Genomic DNA, 13,252 nt, shown 5'->3' on the forward strand with positions numbered 1-13,252 from the left:
AGCCTGTCCCGAATTTTGATTGTAAGGATTTCTGGATCGATCCTTTGTTAATGCTTTCATGATTCTCCAGAGTATTAATATAGAGCCTAATGGCATTTAATACAGTGTGAAATATTGGATTGGACTTTGAAGTGCGAAAAGCGATAGTTTTTCTTTCCTATTCCATTACAATGTTTGTTAGTGCTAAGCGGTACATGGTGTTTCGGTTTATTCGAGATTTACTTGATGGAAATTTGATTTTAATGTACATTTTTCACGAAAGTCCAAAAACTTTTTTAAATGTTTCAAAATTGCATAGTTTTCAATCAAATTTCTCGCATATTTTAAATGTGACACTATATGTTTCTACGTCGGGCGAGAAAATTAATCCTTTATCGAAAACCATTATAACTTGATAGATTTAAGCCACTTGAACTATTTTGGAAATAACTTGAAAATAGTTCTTTATTTTAAATGAACTTTAAGCAAAATTCAACACGCATCGCAAATTCAGCGCTGCGTATAAAATGAAGTCGTCGGGTGAAATGCACACCGGAAAAAATTAATTAAAATTGGTTCCGCCCGATTTCGATTGGCTAAACAGTCATCATCAGGGGCGCCGACAACATATGTTCATCTCCAGAGAGTTGAGGGATACAAATTAAACCCATAAAACTGCTGTTAACAAATTGTTGCAAAAATGCGACAAAGGCCAGAAAATCCAGTCAAAGAGTTGCAACTTTTTTGCAGCGGAATTGGCTTTTTTCAATGTCACTATTGCACTACGCACTTTTCCCCGATTTATTGGCCACTAAATTGGGCTAATTACTGGAAAAGCGTGGAATCGGGCTGCTATCGATAAACCGTACGATTTATTGCGAACTCGAAGCATGTTGGAAATTATTGCGGATTGAGAAAATTGTCTGGAAATTTCTGGGAAACTAACCCATACTAACTGTGCAATGACATACATGTGTTTCCACAAATTATTGAAATTTATGTCGGTTTTACTGAAATTGCTCCAATTTATTGTAAGAGCAATATCCAAATGAAAAGTCATTCACGGCCAAGAAGATGACCTTCGTTATTTAATGGCCAATAAATTTTGGAAAAGTGCTTAGTAGAATACCGGAATAAGAGAATCATAACTTCTCAATTTTTTCTTAATGATATTTAAGATTTCTTCTACTCGCGCTATTCTGCCAGTGTTTACATGTTAGTTCTTCACGTCTTTGCCTTCTCTCGTCTTATAAGATCATTTTTGAGAAGAGCTGGCACAAAACTTAACCTTTTATTAGAGCTTTACTGGTATCATCAACCTTTATGGAAAAACTTTTTAAGTTTTAAAAAAAATATTTTTACTCCTCTGGTCAGTCCTTGTTAAAGTGTTACGGATTTTGTCGTATTCTCCAATAAAAAAAAACGAATCTGATATAACAAATGCCGTTTTGCTACCTGGTCGTCCTGGAAATACTGAACTGAAACCAGCACCTTTTTCGATTACATCAGGTAATAGATAGGGCAGAAGTGCCAAGTGATTGGACAAATGATGAAAGTTTTTCTTAACGTCCACCCTTAATTTAAATAATAATAAACTTCAAATTGTTGCATTGAACATAAAAGTGGCGGTTCGGAATTTTCATAATATAGGAATATTTATAAACTCTGTTATTAAATTAAATAAATTCGTCAGATGCATAAAAATGTATATACGCTTTATGAAATTTCCGTCGCTTTGCGCCGGAATATGAAATAAAGATGAAACAGAAAATTTAAAATTTATTTGCTTGTTTTATTGCCAAAAAAGGTTCAGTTCAGCAGACTGTTTCTACCTTTTCGCGTAATATTTTCCTAGTTACAAACGAGTTAGGAGGTTAACGCGCATTTTATATGTTCTACATGTTCTTACCTGAAAACAGTCCTATAAAACGTAGCAGGCAGGGGTGTCGGGGTGCCCCCGCTACGATAATTATGCCGAAAGTCATCATCAATGTCCAGAACATTAGCTAGCAGACTCTTCGATGATCTTTCCTTCATCTCGAGATCTGGAAAGTGTATTGTCTTCCTGTCTGCCTGGGTCGATGAAGGCCTGGGTGGAGGTGAATACGTAGAATTATTCTCCTTATCTCCAGGCCTATGCATGTACAGGCACTTGGGAAGCCATATTAGGAACACCAACTTAAACTGCAAAAAAAGTATGCAAATTTTACGAATCGTCGATTCTGAGCGCCCTTCTGGCAGATTGTGTTCGATCCGAAGTGGCAAATTATTCAAACTTAAATTGCTTATAAAAACACTTCTTGATTGAATTGCCACAGAAGCAGCCGAAAAGCTATTTTTGTTCGAGATTTTTCTAGGAAAACTATCAAATGTATTTGGGCATCGAAGTGGGTCCATTAGACCCTCGGGCGCATACGATAACATGCGGTAATGGAAAACTAACTTCATCTTTAGCGACGGAAATTTTTGCAAATATTAGTCGGATTTTAATCATTTCCAGTCCCAGTTTATCGGGCTTTCCCGGCTTTCCCGGCCGGGACTCGTCAATTTCTGTTTGTAAATGCGATTTTTTATGTCAAATTTATTTATACAAGATGGTTCAAAAATAAGTTAAAAATGGTTAAACAATAAACTATCGTGAACTAATTTTTTTCAAATGGAAGCATTTATTTTGACATGTAAATGGCAACATTTTGAACACTTAATTTGATTGATTTTCTGCTTCTTGAACAAAGTTGGTACTTTTCAAGACTACAGACATTTGAAAGAAATCGTCTCTATTAATCACTGTTAGGTCCAATCGAAAATTTCTCAGTATCTGAAGTTAACACACAGCTACATAGAATAGAATGGAGAATTCAAATTTGAAATAAAAACCAGGTGCTTCCATTTGAAAAAATAAAGTTGATGCTCATAACCTTGATTTGCGGATCATCAGCGGAAAACCGCATTAAAAAATACAAATTTACGACTCCGTGCTCTTTCTAAAAAATATACGGCTGAATTTTAAATAAACTTTAACATTACTTTGCCTACTTTCTATAGCGAAACCTTTGATATACAGAAACAAAGTTTCCTTGTTCTTTGTTGATTAAATAAATTGCCTCAGAAATCGAGTGTAATGGTTTTTGGAAATTTCACGCAGCTTTTTAAGAAACTCTCCGTGAAATGCTTTTTTTATTATAAAAACTGATTGAGGTGACGCCACGAATATAAAAATACCTTTCCACGTCCTTCGATTTAAGGATAAGTCTTATATGTGGGCGAAAGAGGGAAATTTGATTCCAATCTGAAATGAAAACTGAGGGTTTCCCAGAGTTATAATTTGCTTTTGGCTTGTTTTTGTTTTCCATTTACTTTTGACCCAGATAATGTTTTTTGTTCATTCACAATTGCGATAAGGAATGATTCATCTGATCTGTGCGACTATCTTCTCCATCTACAAGCTTAAATAAACGGGCTTTCTTTGCAGCTACATTTTTTATGGTTAATTTTCTCACTTTTACAATTCAAATAGTCACGCCGCCCTAAAAGAATCAGTTAGCATAAATCACTTTGTGAAGGCTGCGACTTGCAAAGAAATTAAGTATAGAATTGGATTGCTTAGAAGTTGGTCCAATTTTTTACTTAACTGATTTTTGATTCATTTCCTCGCTTCAATCAATATCCTTGGCTCGAACTTTTATTTCGATTAACAGCTACATAGGATACTTTGGAGCGGAAATACGAAATACTTCAGCGCGAGATACAGTTTGCAGCTAGTTTCCGTGTGTGTCATCTATGTAATTTCTATATATATATATCAGTTTTTATTGAGGAGTTTATAAACTGGGACATTTCAACTGTATTTGGCCTTTAAGTGATTCTATCAAAAGTGATGAATATGTAGACCAATTGATGCCTTAGCATGTTAGGGGGCAATACATTACCTTTATAAATGATCGATTTACTAATGTGCCACTTCAGGCGGTTGAGACATTTCCATCAATATCTGCCACTTTAAAAAATTCTATTAGGTAAAACTTACTTCTACATATCCTAGAGTTAAATTGTCAATCTAATGTCTAAATTTTCTCATCTACTGAATTCCATTTCCTCAGATTCCCATGTAATTAGCCGTAAAGATGATTACGGATATCATCAATGAGTTCAGAAGTTAATATTCAATAAAATAGATTCAAATTAGAGGGGCACAAGGCGGAAAGAGTCTGGACAATTTTTACACAGAGACTCTACGCTTTCGGGATGCAAAATCTAATTATTTAATTTGGCGTGAAATATGCCAGGTTGCCTCTGTTAAATCCCAATTAATTAAAATTTATTATTGTTCGATGTACGAAATTTCGCTAAAAATAGTTCAAGGATTAGCCAACCAACTGGACGGTAGCAAATTGAATTTGCATGCATTTGTGAATTACAAAACAATTGATTTTCGTTAGTAACTGTATGCAATAGATAACATTTTTACATAGTTTGCACGGCAATCAATAATGTAGATTGATATAGGGGACGTTGTAAAAGGTATTTAAATTGCAATGTTTCGATAAATTTTATATTGTATTTGTTTCCAGTCGAGATATTGTCAAATTTTCGACATTGCTGGCAAATAGGAACAAATGCTGCTATTTTAAGATAACCAAGTGGCGTTTTAAATACACATTTTCGAATTTTGTCATCGGTTTTTTTGAGTATTTTAATTTAAATTTGCTAACTGTAAACACTGTATAAAGGAAACCATTTCCTTTTGCTTGGCTCGTTGCAAACATACACATAAATAATGCAATGCAAATATAAAATATGTTTCCACGCTCCAAAGCATGGGTCTCCAAACTTTTCAGCTTAAACCCCAGATTGATTGCTGCTGAATGCCCTAAGGGCCATGACCTAGTTATTCCATCAAATTAACACACTTTTGAACATTAAAATAGATATACAGGGTGTCCCAACGAGAAGCGCTTCGATCTACAGATGGTAAACTATAAGTAGGAAAATTTGCCGGCGTAAAAAAACATTGCGGGCAAGTGATCTAAATCATTCTCAAGAAGACTAAGTAAGCAAATTGGTAATTTTATTTGCCAATATTCCAAAAGTGTTTGGTTTACGAGATATTGGCTGTCAATTTAATATTTTTGTGTAGCTTATTTGCTGCGGATTTTCAGTGCAGCGTTCAGCCAAGTTGAAAATTACGGGCACATCAGTTAGCGTATGAAAATTTTTGTTGTTTTTAAGTTATATTGAGAACATGTGAAAGCTTTAGCAACATCCGCGAAAACAGAAATCATGTACCTACTATTAAGATAATTATAGAAAACCTGAAACAAGCAAATAAATTAAATGTGCCAGAATTTAATGTCCCAATTTAGACAAACCATATCATGGCTTGAATCTGGATCTGCCATTCAAGAGGATTTTGCCGAACATATCCAGCATCAAAAGTTAAAGTTGTCAAGAAAATCTGGCGAAAGACCAATCGAAAAAATCTTGTCAAAATCAAATATCCCATTCCCTAGCTAATTCGATTTATTTTAATTTAATCTACTATAAATAGTCCAATGCGCCCCATCACCGGATTTGTTTATTTTTGGCTAAAAACCTGTTTTATTTACGATTATTATCCGAACGAGTGGGAACGTGAAATTTGTCTTTGAACATGGCAGTTTCTACAAAATAGTCAACAAAAGTGTAAAGTCAAGGAATGAGGCATTAAAAGGCCATAAAACAAATGGTTATATCATCATGTTGGTTTTGTAGTTCGGTGCCTACGAATGCGGAAAAATGTTGGATATAGTAGGTTCATTATGAATAAGCCAAATATAATTTCTAAATCATTCTTAATTTTTAATTAAAGTGTTTTCGTCCACCTTAAACTATTCAAATAGGTACTATTCATTGCGTTAACATACAATTTTTTTAGGAACACCAGGCTGCTTTTTTAAATATTTCTATTTACTAATTAGAGTTTTTATTACAACTTCGCAATAGATCGTGTGTAGTTTGTGTCGTGGAAATCGCGTCCTTAGTTGGGAATCAATGTGGCCCTTCAGGCAAGTTCGGTAGTTTATTCTGTCTGCTAACTGCACGAATAAAGTTCTCAATTCCGAATCTATTGTCATTGTGTGATCAAGTGCCGGGAGGAATTTTTGAGGAATAATGGGCAGAATATGGAGGATGGGCGCCAACTTGCAGAAATTTGGTAAGAATGATTTTTAGTCTATAAATTGCAACAAAATTACATTTTATTGCATGCTTTGCTGATTTTCAATAATATGGTTTTGGAAGATTTCCTGCTGTATTAACATGTTCTTCCTTCTTTCCAGGTGGCACCATGCAGCTTTCGGTAAGTTTCACATTCTTTTGCGCCTGTTAACCATGTAGATGTAAGACTTTTAGGCCCATATTGTTGACCTGAATTTTATGATATTGTTGTATGCCATTTCTACTAGGCGAGCAAGCTATTAGGGAGTTTCTCAGATTTACGAATTTTATATTTTTTTGCAAATTTTTTCAACATTAATTGGTCAAGTTTTCCCCAGAAGACCAGTAATATGTAAATTGGGGGTGTCAAAATATTAGTGTTTTCCGCTGAATAATACATGGGCCATGTATTTATTATCTAATGAGCAAAATAAAGTGCAGGTTTCGGGCTAAAACTAATTGATTTTGTCGGTTGTATGATAATAAATAAAGACGAGATCCACCTTTGAAAAATAGAATTAGAAACAATGTATTGCAAGCTAACTTTGCTTTAAAGAAAGTGGCATGCACGGGTTGCTTCGACTAGAGCGAAATCACATTCTACATTTCTAAAATTTTTAATTTATTGTATACGTATCTGTTTACCCAAGTTCCGAGTTCCACGGTTCATTATACAGGAACTTTGGATATTCAATATACAAATTCGCATTTAATTGAAAGAGACAATAAAACAAAGCAAATATTATTGGCGTGAGTGCACCCAGCCAAAGTATATTTTAATAATACATGGTCATTGTATTTTAATCAAAATATAAATTATACTCGGCAGCAATTCTCATTATTTGTTATGTAGTATCTCTCTCGCTGGAACTAGGTTAAATTCCTATTCTTAGCGAAAGCTCCTAAATTAAAATATAAATTAGAACACCAAGAGCCTTGCTAAGAATCCTGTTTTTATTTCCGGCATTTTCCGGATCTTTTCCTAAGCCTAAATTGCTTCCGGTAAATTTCTGCAGTTTCTTTCGGACAGTATAGAAATAAATTTCCTGCCAATCCCCAACTAGGACTAAAATGTTTACTTACCCATGGTGACATAATGTGTGTATCAGCATTGCGATGATGGTAATTCAAAATTAGAATTGTTGATACCACAGACGAAGCAACCATGAACATGATACAGTTAAAATACGTTCCCAGAAGTGGTACAGCCTCCGATGTAGCTGGCATTGTTTCCGCTACCATGTTTAAAAACACGGTCAGCGATAGCAAAATGGTTACCCCTAAGGAGAGTTTTTCTCCCGAATCGGGGGGCAATGTGAACCCCAAGACAGCCATAGAAGCGATTAATACGCATGGCACGATAAGATTAAAAAAGTAATATAGGGTTCTCCTTCGGATTATTATGACGAATGTAATATCGATGTAAGGCTCGGGGCAGCAGTTGTAAAAAATCTCGTTCCTTCTCCCTGGAACGCCTGAAAGGAAAAACAGTAAATAATTTATTAATCGCGTTATGGGCGAAATGCTTTCAAATTTTATATTTTCTATGTCAATAACACGTTTTATGAGTTCACTAAAACGATTTCAAAAGCTAACTGCTGGTTTCAAATAATTGTACCGAGTGTTCGTAAATCGGTACGAAGCGTCTGTATCTCAAAAGCGTCAGCTTATCCGATCAGAACTATCTTCTTATGAGTACACTTTTTATTATTTTTGTGTTTTCCTTTTACTCTCATGAATATTTTATTATTTGTGCCTTTGATTCATAAGCCTTTAATAACGCTCTCAATGTAACTGCAGTGACAGCTTAAACATTTTCTTCTTTAAGTCGAGAACCGATGAATTCCTTGCAAATTTAACTCGCAGTTATTTGCTTTATATTAATCACACACTATTTTACCGATGCTGGAAGCGTTGGTTATTTTATTTTCTTAAGACTGAATAATTGAGGATGTTTAAAAGGCCTTTAAAAACAACGTTAACCGTCGAAACACTTTGACAAAACCTTCAGCATCACAACCAATGCAAAATTCGACGACTACATTTGGATTTGTCGACACACTTTAGCTCGCAATTCTGAAAAACATTACTTCATCGAGTAATTGCCTACGTTGCAAGTCTTTTTTGTAGAATATATTTAAAAAAAAATTGAATTTGATGCTTGCCACAAATGAAAGTAAACAGAATATAGCAATATTTTACATTGTATTTAAATCGGCAAAAACATTAAATTTCAATTTATTCCATGCCGGAACCGTTACATTGATCCAACAAATATCAATTTCAAAGTTTCAAGTTCATTAAAATTATCTTCCTAAAAATTAATTTTATAATTTAACTGTCAGTGTGTTGCATAACCATTAGTTTGAAATCGCTATAAATTGAAGCAGCAATAAAATATTCATCGAGTTGCGTTGAGAGAATTATTTGTTAATATCTTTTTCATCATTAATAATGCAGCCTTGTTATTATAATATATTAGGAGATAATTTCACTTGACCGATACGAGAGATACACTTCAAATTTGTCTTGGGGATTTGGTCTGGATAGTAAACTGAGGGTGTTAAACTTAGGACCTTGTTGTCACGAAATAATTTTTGTGAATATTATATAGACAGCCACAGAGGACAAATCTATCAACAAAACAACCGACATAGAAAGTTTTAACTCTATTTAAACAAATATTTTAAATAATTACAAAATAAAAGATTTTTAAAATTCAGGATTAAAGCAGGCAATTAATTATTAATCAAACTTTTCGAAATGAGCACTGAAAAAATTAAGAATTTACACAAATTAAAAAAAAAACAGTTTCCCCATCAGTTTAGAGGATCGTATCAGTTGAAATCTGGTAATTTATGAATTGTTGAAAATGTCCGGAGTTATTCGCTGGGCAATAGTAAAGTCTGTCTTGAAATTCGACACAAGCATTGACCAAAATTTAAGGAAAATGTTGCCTACATTCTTGTGATATTCAAGCAACGGTTTTTAAATGACCTCAAAAAGTATTCAGCAATAAGAAGTTCTTTTGTCTTTTGTTTAATTCGTCAAATTTAAAAGCTGGTTCGTGCTGAAATGAAAGCCCTGCATAAATGTTGTTAGTTTAAAGCCTCCATTTTTAAGATTAGATTTACGAGATCTCATTTATAATCAATCAGGATTGTCTCCGTTTTCAGGCTGTTTAATATTAACATCAAAATGAAAGTGCTTTGAGCTTAAAATCTTTATAAAAGACCGATCAATGATTCAGGAGCCAGGCATCAGTAACATCGAATATATTAACTTCAAGCAGACGTTAATTAACGTTCTTAAAAGCTTCTCGGGATTAAGAACAACTCACATTAATATTTAATTATCTTTTGCTTATTTTAGTGCCTGGTTGGTAATAAAGACTCACCTAGCAAATCCCATTCTCCATTGGTAATAAAATTGCTAATATCTCCACCATTATCGTCTTGCAATTGAAGATCTAACTGTAATAAAAAGCGTTATTAACATTGATCTAATAAAAGTGAACGAGAAATGTAATAATAACACTGTGCAAAACTGGCCATTAATTCAGGTCCTCAGCAAAATATTAGGGCTTGAACAAAAGGGCATTGAATTAAACATTCCAAAGTTACATTTTCGCCAAACATTGTTTTTCTTTGGGCAGATTTATTGGCTCCTAAACTTTGCTCAACCTGAACTGCTTGCGGAATATTAAGCACGTTTAATAGGCAAAGGAGAATATTCCAGTTTTATGATTACTATTTTCTTTTAGATACAAAAGCTTTATATTTTCCTGCGAAACAGGTTATATGCAATAATCGTGGCCATAATGAAGCATGTCAACACTTAAACCTAAATGAGAATCGCTTAACGATTTGTTGGTTTATGTAATGGGTTAATATCTCATTAAACGTATTCAGCAGAATTAATGGAAATTGTTAGCTACCTATTGAACATTTGTTGCAGCGTTTTGCTTTTGGTTGAAATGTCTTCAAAATGTGCAAGTATTGGTTCAATTTCCGTAACCATTCTATTTATATATTCATATAAGATTAATTGTTTCCCCTTCAGGACTTGACGTGAAAGTCCGTTAATATTACGCAAACTTAAAAATGTTGAAAAATGCTCAAACCTGCAACAAAGTTGATACAAATCGCCAGCGCTGACTTTTAGACAATGTAATTAATTGTACGTGTACCCTGGATTTTGAAAGTTTTTGACCAGACAATATATCAAAATACCTTTCTCCGGTTTTGTTAATATCCCTAAGTCTAAAAGTTAACATTCCATTTACCGCGCCTTTACAGTTGGATGGGTTATTTTTCTAACAAAAAAAGGTCAGCATAGGTTTCTTTTGTCTGCCCCAGGCAACTTAAAAATAATCAAAGTCGCCGGATATCAGTTTCATCCTTTGATAACGGTGGAGCGGAAACTAAATTCATAAATATAAGGTTACAAAGGACTTGACTTCCAAAATTACGTTTTCGTGCTGTTCTTTCTTCAGGCTTCTTTCTTCGCTCTTGTTTGCATTAGATTATTGCTTCTTTGAGAGTATTTACTTAATTAAAATGGAAATGCATATTTTCAAGCAACAATTTCCTGGTTAAGTCAAATGACTTGTTTGTTGAAAGTTTCGATTTAATCTTTTCTGCACCTGATAAAACTGCGCCTGGAAAAATATCTCCGAAAAGTCTCTGTTACTCCTAAATCTGATAAGTTAGCTGCTGAAACAAGTGTCTCCGAAATAGCAGGCTAGTTTATTTCAGCTGTCGCTGAAATCCGCATTCAACTTACTTGCAATCCATCGTAAGTCCAACTTCCAAATTTCATTTCGCATCTCTGGTCATCAAATGGAAACCAGGTGATATCGATTTTACATGTGCTTTTAAATATTCCCGGAGGCAAGTAGAAACAACTGCCGTTATTGCGGACTACGACGTTGGTCGGGTAAGTTCCATCGAAACCCTCGTCAGCACTGAAACAATATTTCTGAATTTATTGGCCATATCGAAAATAAATTAAGTCTAATGTCCGTTATTTCTTGGACCGTGTGCTCTCGAGTTCCTAATTTTGATTACTTCAATGTGGGACTAAAGAGGGAACATTGAATCCAACCCAAAATAAACCATTAATTCTTGTAGAGTTGTTCGATAGGAAAAAGTATTAGGATTCTTTTTCGTGATCGTCAACTTTTCCAATTAATTGCCCCATTGAATGCAACTGTTAGTTCGAGGAACTTCCCGAAAAAAAAGCAATTGATGTTATCGCATAAGCACTTTTGGTACGACTTTTTAGAAGCTAAATAGCTCCTAGTTCGCAGGCATTAAAGTATTTACAATATACGAGACAGACCATAGCCCTTGGTATGATTAAACTACATTTTCGATTCACATGTCCTTCACATGAAGATTTTCAAGTTTTCTGATAGAAATCTTTAATGTTTGAAAACCTTTTAATTCAATGTATACTACGAAGTACAGAACCAAATATGTTCCAGTTTTAATAGCCATAATGCTAGCAAAAGGCAAATTAATTTAATCAAACACACATAGCGTAGGTCATATATTAAATTGAAGTCAATTAAAACAGGTCCAAATAGATAATGCTTATTTCAATTTGAAGCAAATTTCCCTCTCCGCAATTCAGAGGTTCGATCACAACAAATTGAATTTAACAAAATCGAGTTCAGCTGTTGCCTGACAAATTATTTTAGCAACCAATCAGCGATAGTATTATGAGCATTGGGAGGCTGAAAAATGGAAAATTGATTGCCAAAACCATTGCAAAAAGAGCCGTTTCAGCTTGAGAATTACGATGACCAGATTCGATTATCAGTATAATAATTGATTCTAATCCCGAATGTTTGCAATCAATTGCTGGGATATTGATTCTGCAATTCCTGTATCGACGTTTTTGTCAAATGTTAGCTGGAGGATCTCACAATCCTCTGCAGCTCAATGCAGATCCGTCAATATTAGCGATATAAACACTATGCTTTAACAGCCGTTAGGTGATTTGTATAGTGCAGTTTGGAGGGGCATTCTGAGCATGAATTATTCAATTGCGTGGAAAATTATGTTTAACATGCAAATTTCTAGGGAAGAAAGACTGATATGTCGATAGCCCTTTTGAAAACCAAATAATGATTTTTACAACTCACTATTTATTTTAATTTTAATTTAGTCTCTTATTAAATAACTTGCAGCCTTTTAATTCAGCTGAAAGTACATTCGAGGCTCTGCAAGAGTAACGAATCGTCAGACCTGATGAAAAGCGAGCCTTTGGATGAAAATTTTTCATTCAGCTGTTGCTCGTTTTCTTTACTTCTTCCTTTATGTCTATACATGGTTGCTCATTAGTGCGTCAAAGTGCGGTAAATCAGTGATTATGAATTTTGCAAGAAAATGCTTCCTGCAAAAGTTTTTTGTGTGTAAGAGATCTGCATTTCAAAATGATTGCCTAATATTCGAGGTGCGTCATAAACGTGTGTGGTAGTAACTAATTATGTTTTTTTTTAAACGTTATGGAACTTCATCGTTATGACAAAGCAAAATCAAAACCAAGATCGAATATAATTTTTCGCGTGACAAAACCGCCACAAGTTTCGTCCAAATATCGACGTTATTTCAAAAGTTCTTTAGATGAAGCATAAGAAATAATGTCTCAACACCCTGTACCTGGATAAGGAAAGCTTTGCGGGCTCATACGTATATGGACTTTTTTGGCGTTAAAAATACATAAAAATTCACCCCGTAAAATATCGAGCAACCAGTATATACGGGCTATAAATGCCTTTTTGAGCTCTGCTCTTTTCCATCGCAACAATTGCTTCCAGATTTTTCTGGTAATACTGTGGATACCTTCCTGAAGGAAATCGATTTGTTTTAATGAAATTCTAACCCAGGAAACCCACCCTTATAAGCCCCGATAATATGGGCCTTTTTGTTCCAATTTATATTTTGCACTTAGCAGCATTTGGAATGCGGCGTAGCACGCAAAAAGAGCAAAATTAATGTAACTATTTACATCAACGCCGGCAAAAACCAGACAGAAATGGTTTTCATCAAGGGCGGATCCAGGGGGGGGG

The 13,252-nt window shown here is 34.4% G+C and overlaps 1 protein-coding gene across 2 annotated transcripts in view; it reads right to left on the reverse strand.

Annotated features, from left to right (window-relative positions):
* LOC109538030 (neuronal acetylcholine receptor subunit alpha-7) overlaps positions 1–13,252 on the reverse strand; it is a 97,846-nt gene that overhangs the window by 27,940 nt on the left and 56,654 nt on the right. For both annotated transcript variants that reach the window (XM_048664810.1, XM_019905070.2), the window contains exons 5-8: positions 10,960–11,140; positions 9,572–9,647; positions 7,258–7,649; positions 1,889–2,163 (exon numbers count right to left, since the gene is read on the reverse strand). In XM_048664810.1, the coding sequence (XP_048520767.1) occupies positions 1,889–2,163; positions 7,258–7,649; positions 9,572–9,647; positions 10,960–11,140 (924 nt within the window). The remainder of the gene's footprint in view (positions 1–1,888; positions 2,164–7,257; positions 7,650–9,571; positions 9,648–10,959; positions 11,141–13,252) is intronic.

The sequence above is a fragment of the Dendroctonus ponderosae genome, unplaced genomic scaffold (genome assembly GCF_020466585.1).
Source record: "Dendroctonus ponderosae isolate FM_Combo_2020 unplaced genomic scaffold, Dpon_F_20191213v2 Dpon_F_20191213_1, whole genome shotgun sequence".
Lineage (NCBI taxonomy): Eukaryota > Metazoa > Arthropoda > Insecta > Coleoptera > Curculionidae > Dendroctonus > Dendroctonus ponderosae.